At 38.5% G+C, this 16431-nt stretch overlaps 1 protein-coding gene across 6 annotated transcripts in view; it reads right to left on the bottom strand.

Moving 5' to 3' along the window:
* Positions 1–16431, bottom strand: part of PTPRM (protein tyrosine phosphatase receptor type M) — an 883942-nt gene that overhangs the window by 309119 nt on the left and 558392 nt on the right. For 4 of the 6 annotated variants that reach the window (XM_090285792.1, XM_090285794.1, XM_090285793.1 and 1 more), the window contains exon 14: positions 11848–11922. The exons of the other annotated variants lie outside the window; for them this stretch is intronic. In XM_090285792.1, the coding sequence (XP_090141918.1) occupies positions 11848–11922 (75 nt within the window). The remainder of the gene's footprint in view (positions 1–11847; positions 11923–16431) is intronic. 6 annotated transcript variants of the gene reach the window in all.

The following is a 16431-nucleotide window of genomic DNA, read 5'->3' as shown; positions in this document are numbered from 1 at the left end:
GTAACCTCCCTCTGGCAAGCAATCCCACCCCCCTTGGTTCATCTCCGTGGGTCGTGCATACAAGCTCTTTGGCTTCACCCTTTCCTATATTATTCTCAACTTCCCCATCTGTTCTGTACCAATCGATTATGCTTCTTAATCCCTACACCATTTCCCCATTTCTCCCCCTCCCCACTCCCAGTGGACAACCCTCCAAATGATCCCCATACCTCTGATTCTGTTCCTATTCTGGTTTGCTTAGTTGGATTTTGTTTTTATTTTTTAAGATTCAGTTGTTGATAGTTGTGAGTTTATTGTCATTTTAGTGTTCATAGTTTTGATCTTCTTTTTCTTAAGTAAGTCATTTTGACATTTCATATAATAATGGCTTGGTGATGATGAACTCCTTTAGCTTTACCTTTTCTGGGAAGCACTTCATCTGCCCTTCCATTAGAAATGATAGCTTTGCTGGATAGAGTAATCCTGGCTGCAGGTTGCCTTTCATCATAGTGAATACTGCTTGCCAGTCCCTTCCTGCCTGCAAAGTGTCCTCTGAGAATCAGCTGACAGTCCTACAGGCACCCCCTGCAGGCAACTCTCTGCCTCTCTCTTGCTGCCCCCAGGACTCTCTCTTTAACTTTCACCTTTGGCATCTCACTCATGATGTGTCCTGGTGTGGTCCCTTCTGGGTCCAGCTTGCCCAGGACCCTCCGAACTTCCCGTACCTGTATGTCCATCTCTTTTAAAAATTTGGGAAGTTTTCCTCATTTTTTCAATTCTTGCTTCCTCATTCTGCACTGGCTGACTGTTTTTTTCTTCCTTATGTTCCAAATCATTGATTTGAACCCCAGTTTCCTTCCCTTCACCACTGGTTTTGTTTGGATTTTCCTTCGTTTCACTTAGCATAGCCTTCATTTCTTCTCATATGCGTTTGCCGTACTCAAACAAATCTGTCAAGCCTGTGAGCATCTTTATCACCAGTGTTCTGAATTCTGTGTCTGTTAGGTTGGCTATCTCCTCATCTGTTAGGTTGACTATCTCCTTGTCGCTTAGTTCACCCACTGGAACCTTGATGTGTTCTCCCTTTTGGGCCATACTTCTCTTGTCTCCTCATTTTGACAGGCTCCTGTGTTTGTTTGCCTCCATGTCTTAGGTAGAGCTGTTGCTCCTGTTATGTTGTAAGGAGCGCAGCCTTAGGGATTCATCAGCATAGGGCGACCTGTTTCACCACGTTGCGGTGCTGTATGTGGGGGAGGGGTATGAGAGGGAACAATGTCACCTGCCCAGCACTCGCCCCTTTTCTAGGCACCTCTCCCACTTCTGCATTGAACTAGTGCCCCTCTAGCTGCTGCTCTGGCCGTCGTTCCCAGAGTGGGTGGGTCTGCAGATGTTCTAGGACCGTGGGGGCCCTTTAAACAAGTGGACTCTGCTGAGAGACCAGCAATTTCTTCCTCCACCCCAGCCCCCACTGGTTTGCACAGTCAGAAGCAATGAGGCTTAACTTTCCCTGGCGCTGGGACTATGAGCTGCGATGTCCGGTGAGAAGCTAGGAACGCTCCCCAGGTGTCCCTCCTGACTTTTTAAAATGTGTGACTGTGCTTTCTGCTGGCCTGCCTCTGCTGCTGCCACCACACTGTGTCCTCTCCACCCCTCCTATCTGTCTGGATGAGTATTTCTTCTTTATATCTTTGTTTGCTGGTCTTCCATGTAGTTTGATTTTTCTGGAACTTCTGGTTGTTTCTAGTTTTGAGGTAGCTGTATTCCTTCTTAGTTGTGGAGGGAGACACAGCGTGTCTATGCCTCCATCTTGGCCGGAAGTCCCCTTTCGATCTGAATTCTCACCTCTTAACACAGCTAATTACATATACAGTAGTACCTCTCCATATCGCGGCCTCACTGTATTGCAGGATTTTAAAATAAACTATATTTAATTATTTATCGCCAATTTTTCGCTATATCACAGAATTTTGGGGTACTGTATACATATGTTGTTAAAGTTACATAGGTTTTAGACTGCAGAATATATTTAAGAACATAAGTAGTGTTTATAAAAGTATGGAAAATGTTAATAAGGGAGTGGGAATGGTTTATAAGTGTGTGGGAAGGGTTTATAAAGCCTTAAAATATATATGAATACTAAAATAAATGTAAGGTTCCTACTTTGCAGAATTTCACCTATCGCGGGGGGGGGGTGTCTAGAATGAAATACCCACAATAAGTGAGGGAATACTGTATAGGTCTTCAGGGACATGAGAAGCTCTTCAAATACAGGATGACTGGGTGAACCCTTGAACACTTCCCTCCTAAAGCAAGGACAATGCATACTCTTGGAGCATTGTAGAGCATAGCTCTTTACAGCTAAGTATGTCAAAGACTGGAAGGTAACTTGTCTTTCTATCAGAACTAAACTGTATGCACTTCCTGAAAGTGTCTGACTGGTGGCTGACCATCGGAGGCGAGTGACACCTGGTCTGCTGCACATCCTGCTGTCCCACTCTTCCTGAAGGCAGTCACTGTTGGGAGCTCCTGTGTGTTATTTTTTAAAAAAGTAGTGTGGAAATTAGTCCACAGCTTTAAGGTAATTTTATCTTTTTACACATGATTCCATTGGAAAATTATAGCTGGTCTCTGAGTACCTTGCAAGTGCTAAGGGCTGAGTGGCTGGTTGTGAAAAGTATAAAGACATGTAACATATGGCTCCTGTAGTAGTAGATAAAATATTTCTACACATATTTCATAGTAGACACAATTAACAATCTCTAATGCAACACTGTGAGTCTAATCACTGAAGTACCAAAAGGGCAAAATATAACTATCTGCAGGTAAAGGTGGTGAAATTTTATCTCAGTGCCCATATATTCAAACAATATGGCTGAGTTTTATCATTTATGTTCTTTGTCAGTTTTGATTCATATGTACACCCCAGTAAATAGTTCTCAAAGTAAATGAAGTAGATATCTTAGGCAAGAGGCTGAATGAAGCCATTTCATCTCTAAGGTACTCAAAGGAGTCCTTTGATATGTTTGAACCTGTAATCTCAATTCCCTATCATGTGTTCTTCCATGATGATTATCTATAACACAGGGCCAGTACTTCAACTGTATTAATTTCCTGGCTTTTAGCTCTTCTTATCCACTCACTCTTTTCCATTTCTTAATTTTACTTCTTTCTTTTGGCCTCTTTCCCCTCCCCTCCTACACTTCTGGTATGTCTGGAGTACACAATGGACCCTTGAACCTGTCTGCCCCTTCTGAAAACCCCTCAACTGCTACCCGGTGCCCCTTGGATCAAGGCCTATGTCCTTAATCTCAGTGTCTTTACACCTGCACAACCTGACTGCTCCCCATACATACTTCTAGCCATGATGGCCTTTATTCTTGGGCATGGTACTTCCTGCTGCAGGACCCCTGCATTTGTTGTTCCTGCCACTGACTCAGCTAAAGTTCAGTGAACAATCCCACTATCTTCAAACTGTATCCAGTTGTCTGAGCTACTCATTGTAGCCAAGAACTGATTTTGGTTATGTGTTCATCTTACAAAGAGAGAGCCTGAGGTCCACTAAAGGACAAATATCACCTATCTGCATTTAGCCCTGTCACAGCTTATTGCTCACAGAGTCCCAAAGATCTACTGGCTGGGTTTGACAGGTGAAGGAAGAGAGGTGGGCAGATGCAGTCTAAGAGTGGGAGCAGAGCATAGATAATGTTGGTGTGGGTGGATAGGCCACTCTTTGATACAATTAAATTAAAATTAAATATCATGATAGTGATAAAAGCTATAAAATGCCAAAGAATAAATTTAATAAGAAAAATAATCAAATATTCATTATTCAGTAAATAATTCTGAATACCTGCTGGGTGACCAAGGGGCTACACTGGGAAGACAGACAAAGCCTGTTCCAAAACATTCTAGGAGGGAGACATAAAGTCATTAGGGAACTTCAAAAGTGGTAGGGTGGTGGGCTAGACAGTGGCTGGAGAGCTGACAGGGCCACTGCACTTCAGGTGCTGTGGTTTAGTAGGCCTCTCTGAGAATATGGCCTCTGTGTGAAATCCTGACTGTTGAGAAGGAGCTGGTCATGTGGAGTTTGGGGGAAGGAGGTTTCAGTCAAAGGGAACAGCAAAGGCAAACACCTGGCACATCACCCAGCGCTGTGTTTTGGAGAAACAGTTAGATCAGCACTGAGACTGAACAGTGGTATGAGCTGAGGACTGAGTGTGAGAACAGGGATGGTGCAGGCCCTTTCTGTTGTGACTATAAGTTTGGAATTTATTCCAAGTGCAGTAGGAAGCTATTTGGGGGCTTTACGAAGAGGAGTGATGGAACCAGACTTCAGTTTCAGAAAACTCAGTCCAGCTGCTCTGTGGCAAATGAATTAATAGGGAACCATAAGCGTAAGTTGGAGACCATTTAAAATGTTTCTGCAGGGGTGGTGGCTGTGAGAGAGTGAGATGTCATTGATTCTGGAATGTTTTGAAGGGAGGCCTGACAAGACAGGCTTACATAAAAACTGTATTAGAAGTCTCATGACAAGATAGGAATAAATGGAGAAACGTATCACATTTTCCACAGCTCTCATAATGTATTAAATTTAATTCCAATGAGAATCTCAGGGCATTTTTGGGACCTGACTGCCTAGTGTGCACTGACTGGGTCACCTTCTTGATGCCTGGACATATCAGAACACAGCAGATGAATGTTCCTGCCCTCAGCAGGCTTATGTTCTAGGAGAGGGAGAAAGACAGTTGCAAACATAGCAAGTAAGCACAGAAGGTGAAAGTGCTGTAAGAAAGGAGAAAGTAGTAGCATAAGGGGACAGACTGTGCGGAGGGGATGTGGCGGTGTCACAGCAGGCTGCATTGTTAAGAAGGGTGAGTTCTCAAGGCAGACTTCAGTGAGAAGGTTTATTTGAGCAAGGACTGCAGGAGGTGAGGAAGTCAATCCAGTGGATATCTGGGGAAGACGATTCCAAGCAAGGGAAAATGGGAGCAAATGCTTGAAGGTAGAAGCATGACTGATGTGTCCAAAGAACGGGGAGGTCAGAGTGACTGTTATGGAATGAGGCAGAGGGAGAGGAGGGGAGTTAAAAAGTTAAGAGGGGCCCATCGTTTAAGGCCATTGTAAGGACTGATAAGTAGACACGGAAACATAAGTGGTGAGGAATTCTGACAAAGAATTAGGAGGGAATTCTAGTTTTATCATGAAAATCAGTGTAGTCAAAGATTATGATAATAGCTTAGGAAAAGACAAAGAAGACCATACAAATTTAAATGTGAGAACTTAAATGTGACAATATGGCATTTCAATTATGTGAGAAAATAATTGTTTACTTAATAATCAGAGTAGCCTAACTGGTTGTTTATCTTGAAAAAAGCTAGACCTCTCCCCTGGCAACACTCCACACCATATCAGTGGTAATTTTAGATGGATTCAAGAGCAACAAGTCCGGATAATGGCAGAATAACCAGAAATATGTGAAGTAGTTCTCCAATTAGAAATCTTGGAAAAAGAAAGGAAAATGGGAGCATATTTGATTATCTAAAAATGAAAATATTTTTATGCCAAAAGACAATAAAGTCAAAGAACAGTGACTGCCAGGTATATATAAGAACAGATACAGAGAAAGAAATGCAAATAGCTAAAAAACATAGGCAAAGATCTTCAGGAAAGTTGATTAGAATATCATTTTCACACCACATGGGACACACCAGGTTGTAAACATCCAGGGCAGGTGGAGCTGTGGGAAAGGGACAATTAACAGACACTAGTGGGAGAATGAATTGCTACAATTTCGTAGGAATGTAATCTGGTCAGTTCCATAAAATAACAAACTTGCCCTTTGACTCATATTTGGGAATAATTTCAAAATAGAAGTTATAATAGAAAGAACACATGTAGAAGGAAGTTTATTCTAGTCTGTTGTTGGTAGGAAAAAAAACTGATGAAAATCTGAATGCCCACTAACAAGAGACTAAGTAAATAGATCATAATACATCCGTACTTTACAGAGAAACAATAGTCAACTATTAAAAGGAATGCCTTAGATTGATATGTGTTGGCTTGAAGGAGAATTCATGACATATTAAGTGAAAAATGTATGTTGCATAGTTAAGTATATAAATGGTAATGAAAAAACTGTGTGTGTATATATGTTTGTATATTTTTACATACCAAAAGAAAGTTGTGGAAGGTTCAAAACATGGGTTAGCGGGGCAGGGGAAAGCAATGGGAGGAAAATGGGACAACTGTAATAGAACAATAAAAAAAATGAAAGAAAAAAACCCCATGGATTAGGGTAGTGTGGACATAGGTGAACTTTTTTAGTATTTCTAAGATATCCCAAGAGCCTGGCACAGTGTCTAGTATATATCAGGCGCTCAGGTAATAAGTACTCAATGAATCAATGAAGAAATGAAAGAGTTTGCATTATTCCTATAATTAAAAACATTATTAAGGTAAGAAAACAATAATATCTAACATTTATTGAGGACTTAATAAGTACTTTTATTTGTTCATTTTATCCTGATAACAACTTTTTGAGTGTAAAAATATAGTTCTCATTTCACAGATGAGCAGACTGAGGTATGGGGATGCATAATAACTTGCCCAAAGTCATTCTGCTGGCTAGTGGCACAGCTGGGATTTGAATGAAAAGTAACTCCTGAGGCTTTTCCATGGAACCCACAAAACACTGTTTGAGAACCATGGGACCAGTCACTTTACAGGATTTCTACTTCTGATGGTCTATATGCTATGCCAACTGACTAATGAGCATTTGTAGGATGAAGGATTTGGAATTCTTGCCTTCCCAAATATTACCACCTCCTGACCCACAGGGCTGAGATGGTAACTGGGGTGGTGGTGGAGGACAAAGCATATCCCTTGGTAGAATTAATCTGTTTCTGCCATTTTCCCAGCAATGCCTGGAAGTATGGCAATGGGAGCCAAGAAAGCAGGTGATGGGGTTTTCTCAGGGCTGGGGATCAGAATGAGGTGCAGTGGAAGGCAAGGAGGCAGGAGGCCAGGAGTCCAGGAGTTAGTGAGAATCCAACTGAAAGGGCTGCATAGTGTGTCAGCGCTGGGTGGGCTTGCACGGCCCAGAAGGAGGGAGGAGACACTGAAGGCTAAAAGGGCAATGGATGTTCAAACAGACACTGAGGTTGAAGGATCCCAGGGCTCAAGTCACAAAGCGTGGAATCAAATTCCTATCACTCGCTTAATGGAGTATCAGACCTCTGGGCCTGTGGAAGTACTGTTTCTTTTTCTCAGCTGAAGTGTTTCACTCAGGTGGTTGATGTGAAGAGTGTGAGAGAACACATGTGGAAGTCTCTATAGCACAGCTCTAAAACATGGAAGGGCTCTGCAAATACTGTAGTTGCTTTTCTTCCTCAGTGGGGATCTAGTGCAGTGACTTCCATGTTTTATATTTTACACTAAAAAAGTCTGTATTTAACCGCCACATTAAGGAGAAAAAGGCATTCCTTGGGATTTGTTTTTCATAATAGCTTTGCCTACCTATTGACAATGCTTCTCTTTGTGATCAAACTAGCTACTCTCTTCTGAGCCTTTTTTGACACACAAAAAATTTGTGTTTGGAGGACAATGCACAGAAGTTGAGCAAATATCCTCACTTCCTTTTTCAAATGCCATCAATCCACTGCTCTTCACGAAGGAAGGAGTGAAGAGCGAGAAAAATGCTCTCCTTGACCAAACTTGAGCCAGGCTCTTCTGAGCCCTTTCTCAACTAGCCCTCAATCTTGATCAATAAAGACTTGAACAAAATATTAACACAGTTTCTAACAGCTTGATGTCGTATTCCTAGGTGACCCTGGTTTCCCTTAAAGTGCCTGCCTGAGAAAAGTCCAGCGAATAGGTCCTCTGTTTTCCAACCTCTGTGGGACATAGGAGCCTGTCATAAGTAATTTCCAGTTAGCAAAGTCAGGTGGATTTCACACATACCAACACACCCTTCCAGCCTTCTGTAATATTTCACTTCCCTCACTCCATGGAGTCCTGGTGTGCCCCCCTCCCTTCTTTATTCTCTAGTAAAAATGCTCAGTCACCTCTGTACAACTTGGAATGAAGCTCAGCTCCATCACCTACTGTCAGAAGTTGTTGAATAAAATCTCTTTTCACCACTTTAACTAATGTCCGGCTGTGTTTACCTTTGACAATACAGACATATGTTACATATATCTTTTTCAGAACTAGAAATTTTATGTAAGAATAATTGTTGGCTAGTTTTTTTTTTTTTAAGTACTAATTATATCTAGGAAGTAATTCTACATGCTTTGATAAATCTGATTTGTACTTGAATCCCAGGAGTCACTTTGTTTATAAATACTCTAGAATACAGATTTTATCATATTAGATGTATGAATTAACCAAAACAGATGAGAAGGCTGTTTAAGGAAGCCATTCTGCACAGCATCTCAGGGCTGGCTAAGTTATCAAATCATAAATAGAAATCTTAATATAAAATAAATAGCCTAGACATATTTATAAAATTAACTAGAAAATCCTAAAGAGAAATTTCTAGCATGTACAGCTTTTAATTTTATTCCCAAAGCAGTTCTATATTATATGCAATTAATCACAAAATAAAAGGAATGAAATAGAAACCAGAAGCATTTCCAGTTTCTAGAATTTTCTGTGTGCATTGGAGAGTAAGATTTTTGAGATAGACAGGACTTTTATTCCAATTATATATTTCATTTCCTTTCATCATCTCCTAAATCTAGTGGTTTAGTAAAGCATTTCATAAAAGCTGGACTATAACCCATTAGTGGGGAATAAATCAATTTGGTTGGTTGCCAGAATTAAAAAAAAAAAAAGAATCAGAATAAGACGTAACAAAACAGAACAAATCAGAGTGCATTTATTCAGCGAGTTGCTAGTATAGTTCTAAAGGTTTTTCTTCAGTTAAACTTACTTGTGTGTATGTGTGTATAAATTGGGTGATGATGTGTTCTTACTGTTGACTGAGGACAAAATAGTTTAAAAAACACTCTCCAATGCAATAACAAGACTGCTTACAAAACATACTAACATTCCGCAGTCTGAGCTGCGTTCATTAAGTGAATTCAAAACTTAGAAACACTTTTTTTGGGGTCCAGCATAGTCCTGTGCTGAGGTCAGCTTACCAGGGTGCTTGTTTTTCTGGTCTTAGACAAGGAAGGGAGGTCCCATCTATACCAAGGCAAACCTAACCAGCATGTACTACATTGTGAGACAAAAGAACCACAGAAGACTCACTATCTTATCAAAGCTTCCCAGTATAAGTAAGTATAGCTTCAAATAGCATTTTTCAGAGCATGATGTCAGCACAACTTAAAAAATAAACAAAAAATTGCTGAAGGCACTTCTGAATGTATCCCTCATGTATCTCCCGTTTGCTTCTGGAAGGGACCCAAGTGTTCAATGGGTTACAAGTGTCAAATGCTCCGTCCTGTCCCACTGACCATTTTAAAGCTGCTCCACACAATGAGAAAGGTTTTGAAATATGTCCCTTTTCCCTATTATCTACATAACTGTTGTCTTTTCTTAATTGCTGAATGACAGGCATGATGAGTAATTTTTCATTCATAAGAGCACGTGTACATGCCGGTTTTGATGTTACTAATGCAAATATGCTTAATGTCAAGATTCTGGGCAACCACAAAGTAAAACTCTTTATAAGAGAAGATCTATACCTGGCACACAGAAGGTGCTCAATAAATGTCAAATCAGTGATGGAATGAATGAAGTCTCAAGCTTTCAGTATGACTCATGAATAAATCTATTAAGAAATATAGTGTTACTGCTATCAAAGTTGATGGCTGATACAAATGGAAAATGAAAAAGAAATATTACTTGAGTTTGAATTTATCTGGGTAAGATTAACCATCATTAAAACCAGCAGTAAATACTGAAAAAAGAACTAAAGTAGTTTTTCACTGGTTTTTTAGGCTTATTCTAACACTCTGTCATTTTAATCCCTAATAAACCAAAGTAAATGATGGGGCTCATCTGCAGCCTTTAAAGGAATGACAGCCATATAGTTCACCTATGTGTCCTTCACAGACTAATTCCAAAATCACAACACACACTGAATCTGAAAGCCTTAGGTAGGAGGCCAGTTTATGAGGTATCTTCCTAATCATGCAAATTTTAGAGAGCAAGCTATATTCAGAAGTTTCACTTACTTCATTCTCATAAACAGCATGCTTAATCTGAAGGTAACGGTTTAGAGGTAGGCCTGAGAAAGGAGATTTTTAACTTTATTTCCCATAAGCACTCATTTTATGCTAGTGAGGGTAACCCATTTCTTAATGACTGGCTGGCAAAACTGTTGCCACCTCAAACATAATGGGCTCAAACTCACCGCAGGATCCCAGATTACCTTCAAGGCTGACACCTAACTGTACAGACTGCAATGAGCCAGGCCTGAAATGTAGAGGTTTTAAAGGGGAGGACTTATGTAAGAAAGACACTATTCCTTAAGTACTTCTGTGGGGAAAAACATTTCAGAAGTTCAGGGTAAGAAAGAATCTGTAACAAGCAGAACTTCAATCAGTAAAAGAAATATGCTTAGAAGAAATTTGAAAGCAAGGGAAGCAAAATTGTTAATAATATGTTTATAGCTTATAGGCCTGAAAACAAGAGGGGTGAAAATATGTAGAGAATTCCAGAAGAGAAAGAAGGGGTACTGTTCTACATTTCTTTAGCTTATGAAGATTAGTCTACAATTTTTCTGAATCGCAGTTGCATTACTTTCCAAAATAAGCTCATGGAACAACCTGTACACTTAGGAAATTTTGCCATGAGTTAAGCTTTACTTTTTTCCCTTAAATGTCAGGGTATATTCCTTATTTTCATATATACAAAACAATTGCTGGAGTAAAAATTGTATGGAAAGCAGTTGTGTGTTTGTTACTCAGCTTTAATCATGCCTATACTACATGCAACAAAACTATGACATCAACAATCCTTTGGAAACCTGAATTTGACTCATGCCTTTGTAATTATGTTAGAAATCCTGACAATGGCTTGCTTTTGTTGCAGGGCAAAAGTTTGTCTTCTGGGGATTTCTGACCACTCACCTTCAATCTGGAGTAACTTACTGGAAACTTTTCCTAATTGAGTTTATACAGGTGGTCTTTAAAGGGAGTATGAATGGACAAGCTAATTTTTCTTGGTATAAAGAATCACACAGTTCAACTTCAGGATTCTAAACCATTTGATTTTCTAAAAACGTCCCTAAATTATTCAATGCATTTGACTTGCAGATGTGCCACTGCTTTATATAAATACTTTGTTTTGAAACAAGGATCTAAAAAGGAATGCAATCAGTTCTGCTCCAGTTGTATGTACATGAAAAACTATTAGAACAGCATTACCCCAAACAGTGTTGAGTGGTTTCAATTCATAACGTTGGCAGACAAGCTCATGTATTGCTAACTGTGTGCAAACAAGATACTACAAGGTGAACAATAAACCTCTCTCACTCTCAAATCACAACACCTTTTAGCTTAATTTGGATTACTGTGAATCCATCTTTATGGATATTGTTTGAAATCCTGTTTGATGTCATTGCCATTGCAAATCCAGCAAATTTCATTTCTATATAACATTAGGCTAGAAAGGAACACACCAACAGACAAACACACAGTGGAAACATGCAGTGGAGTTGTGCTAATGCATGGATATAATGTGCACAGAGAAGAGGCCAAGCACATCACTTCATTTAATGCGGGCACAGGTCTGTACCAAGAGTCTGAAACATTGTAAACAAGTCTTAAGCAAAGGAGGAAATGTAGAGGGGAAAGGAAGCTGAGAAAAATGAGCAGGAAATGGGCAGAATGACTCATCTATACTTGAACATCTGACCTGTCAGTTGGTCGTCGCCTGCAGCAGGGGCGATGCGAATGTAAGGTGTTGTAAGCTGAGTCACGATTATCGCAGCTATGGCAAAGGAAGATTCCCAGGTCAGCATGCATGAGGGAAGAAAAAGCCAGACTGAAGCTAGGCTAGCAAGGAGAATATCTATCAGTATATCACATTGTCTCAACTTCGTTCCAACAACAACAAAAAGAGAAGAAAAACAAAAAAACATAGCAAGGTGTTGGATTTTCTGAATTCTTTTCTCTTAAACAAGCTTTAGTCAGGCAGTTAGATTTCTAACTATGACACAGTTGTAGACTTTGGATAGATCAACTGAAGAAAAAAGTGTAAAACACATTAGTCCTAAATAAGGTTCTGTACTGAACAATGTTTCCAACAGCTATTGAGTGTGATGTATAAAGATTGCTAATTCAAATTATCTAAATTTTAGGCCTTTAAAATTTATTAGGTTAGTTAAAATTCTGCGGCTTAAGTCACAATATTTTCTCTTCTTGCTAAAATCACCTTTGTGAAGAACATTATCTTTTTCACTAAAATATTTTTATGTAGCAAGACCTCTGATAACTAAATTTCATGCAGAACATTTCTATTTAGGAACCTCATTCTGTCACATTAAGGAAATAAAAAAATGCATCTCAAAGCATTGGTGAGAAAAATAAAAACTAATCACTACCTTTGTTATAGTTGTCATGGTTAACATGTGACCAAAGAAATAATTTAGATTCTTGAAGTGTACCAGGTGGGCTTCTGATTTGCCTGTAGAGCTCAGTAGTTGTGTTCAAATGGTTAACAGTTATGACACACAGATATTTTAAAAAATAGAAAATTAAAATATCAGTTCTAACATGATACAGCTGGAAAATGAGGCAAAGAAAAAATACTGAAAAATTAAGGACAGGCTTACATGAAAGATTACTAATTTACACAGATCAGCCTGGGTGCTATTAGAAATGTGGCAGTGAGTAAAGAAAATAGATCATCTACCATCTGCAGACAATTAAACCCAAAACTGCTGCTGCATAATATTTTGAAATATCCCTCAGCACCATTCAAACAGTGCTGTTCCTTGTAACTAGATAACTGCAACAACTGAGTTTAAAAGTGGTGTAACAGTCTTTCACACATTATTAATGAAAACTTTCTAGTCTTGCCAAGTGAAATGAATAAACTAACAGTTTGGTCAGAAAATAGAGAACTCCCAGGGTATTACAAATATAATTTTCTTGATATAGTATATAATTTTGCATAATGATATAATACATTGTGAACAGTAAAATGTTATTTCTCAGACTCATTACAAAGTTGGTATCAGTTTCAACTTTATACATACATAGAATATTTACTTGGTCATAGACTATTGTTATTCAACCAACATCCCTGTTTGTTTCTTTTTTATCACTTACAAGAAAATTGTATACCTACCCTACTTTTGTGAAAATTATATTGTCTTATACAAAAACAGAGCAACTATACAATATTGAAAAATGTAAACAATATGAACAAAATGTTACTTGAAAATGGCTATGAGGGGCAGACATATATTCACAACTAAAAAGAAGGCTACCTGTAATCTGAGGCTCAAAACACCAATGGAATAAAGTACATTACAGACCTCAGAAAGGGTTTTTATATGATGCTTATATTCTGCATTGTAAAATGTTCAACTGTGATTATTATTTGTAATTATAAGGAAAAAACTTGGTTATGTTACAAATTATTTAAAAATAATGGTCAGATAGCCTACCACCTACTTCTGCAAATAAAGTTTTATTGGAACAGTCGTGCTTGTTTGTTAATGCACTGTCCATGGCTACCCTTGCACAGCAGTGGCAGAGCTGTGTGGTTGAGAAAGAGACCATCTGGCTCACAAAGCCTAAAATATTTATAATGTGACTTTTCCATAAAAATTTGTTGTCCTCTGTCTTAAAATATCAGCAGAATGCTTTAAAGAGAAGATCACTAAATTTAGTAAAGTAAAGTCGGAAATTCCAATCCTACGCTTTGAAGATATTTCTGGTGCTGATAAACTCAGGGTCTCCCTTAGGTGCAAAGTTATGCATGGAAGAGTAAAATGTGTACTCAGTGTATCAGACTTCCAAAGTGCCATTTCAGTTGCATGTAGTGGGATTTTCTGGAACTTGATGAACCCGTATTTGTTCAACTGTGTTTCACATGACTCTAGGGCACCTTTAAAAATGAGTTTGGGTCAAATAAATTTGGGCAATATGTAGGGATGAAAAAGTTAAACAGGATTTTTTTTCCCCCCTTAGGAGCTTCCAAGGGGCCCTAAAGTAGTCATGTCATACATTATAAAGACTATTTCTTATAAAGAAAAGAAAATATTGTCACTATAAAATGCTGAATGACAAATCTATATCATATTTATGTTTCTCTTTTTAAATCCATAGCTCTATGATAGCAGATTAGCATATGTGCGTGGTCTCACTACATAATTTGTTTTCTCCTGCATTGAACATAAGAAATTAAAAGGAATATTAAATAGCTTTACATCTTAACAGACATTCCTCTCAGTTCTTTTGTGAGAGTACTTTTATTCTGTAGCACTGTAGCCAAGAAAGGACAATATTTCTTTAAACAAAGCGGTGAACAGAAAAAAAGTCTAGAGAAACTCCTCATGGAGCATGGTGATTAAAATAAGAAACACTCAAAATTCTGAATATAGTTAGAAATTTTATCAGAGCAAAATGGAAATCCTTCAAAGTTTCCTGAAGGTCTTTCAGCAAAGCATATACACATTCCAGTACAAATGTAAGTTAGATAAAATACAAAACTTAAAAACAGTGAAAAAAATTGGCACAGAGAATTCACCTTAAAATATGATATTAAAATGATTTGTTTTCTTTTTGTTTAAGGTTTATGGTCTAACTACTATAATACTTTTGGAAAGAACTTAGCATATGTTCTCACACAATCTTTGTTTTGGTATCTACCTACAATGCTATTAGCCAAATCTTGGCAAGGACAGGAATGCGTTAACATATATGACTCTACTCCCTATACACTAAAAACAAACAAAAAATCCTCAAAATCTTTATGAACTAAAAACCTCCAAATTTAAAAGGTGATATATTTATGTATCTATCCTTGGAAATCTTACAGATCACACTGTGCCTAACATATTAATTTTTTAAATAAATGCATAATAAGACAATTCTTAAATGGCTATATTGTCAAGGAGAAACACAGCTGGCACCATATTATGGAAAATATTATTTTATTTAAGATTGATGAGAAGTATACATTTTAAACTGATTGTTATATTAATTAGAATTACTATAGTTCATTTAATAGACAAGATGGATTTTTAAGTGGACCCTGTCAGTTTAGAATTGATCATGAACAAAGTACTCCAAAACTAGCATAAAAAGCATTTCAACCCTACCAGTTACCACAAGGCAGCCATAAGATACGCAAGAGTTAAAGAAAACACATATACTAGTTGCCAAGACACAATCAGACCAAATGGTCTTGAAAAAAATAGAAACTATAAAAATGTGAATGTGATTCGTCGTCGTCGGCAGCCGTCCGTCTCGAGAGACGATGGTGTAGCTTCTTAAGAGTCTATCTGCACCGCCGAGAATGGCTGTGCAGTCCGACTCGGGAGTGACATGGTATCTGTCTCCTCCCGTGTTGAATCGACATCTTGCGATGACGCTGGAGTGTCCTCTCCAGTGAAGCTGAAGCTACAGAGTCTGGGCAGGGTGATATGGAGGGTCTGCTGTTGCCCATGCAGCAGACCCCCCCTCTCTTCACAGCTGAAGGGTCCAAGGGAAAGACGGAGTCAATACAGCTTGGCTTCAGGTGCGCCGCAGGAGTTGCCGGTGTTGACTACAACGTCAAACCGCCTTAGGGACTCCGGCTCCGGATTTTCTGTCGGGGTTTACTCCCTTAGCCCTTCCCCTGAAGAGGTATGCCACAAGGCAGCGGAGGTTTTTTGGAATCAGAGTTTTCCTTCTCTGATGTGCCCTGACTGGAAGATCGAACCAGCGACACTTAGCTCGCAGGCCGACGCTCAATCCACTGAGCCAAACCAGCCAGGGCTGTGAGAGATAATTCAAGAAATATTTGAATGTGATTAAAAATAAAAAAATTTAGGAGAATCTAAGAATAGCTAAAAGATACTATTTACTCCACTGTAGAGATAAAAAAAGAATCCTATAACTGGGAGGGTTACAGCCAAACTTCATGTCTATTCTGTCATTATATGGTGTCTTCATCTTTTAACTCAAAAAATAGAATACTGTCATGAGTTTGCCTATAATAAGCAATAAAAATACAGTAATACATATCTATGAGGAATCTTGATGTACAAATTAAAGGAGGATGCATAAAAATATAGGTAATCCCCCACAAATATGAAGATTTGAAAAACATACCTTAGGTTTTTCCTGAGTCTATTTTTATGAGGCTTTATATCTGAGATAATATTCCCTTGGAATATGACTAAAATAAGCAAAACATTGTATTTATAAATTATATGAAATATATCTTCAAGAGACATACCCATACTTGGAATTACAAATTAGTTCATTGTGAAAAAAATATCTA

This window comes from Furipterus horrens, unplaced genomic scaffold, assembly GCF_987537825.1.
Source record: "Furipterus horrens unplaced genomic scaffold, mFurHor1.1.pri manual_scaffold_8, whole genome shotgun sequence".
Taxonomy (NCBI): Eukaryota; Metazoa; Chordata; class Mammalia; order Chiroptera; family Furipteridae; genus Furipterus; species Furipterus horrens.
The sequence above is the reverse complement of the archived record's forward strand: the minus strand, read 5'-3'. Positions and strand labels throughout refer to the sequence as shown.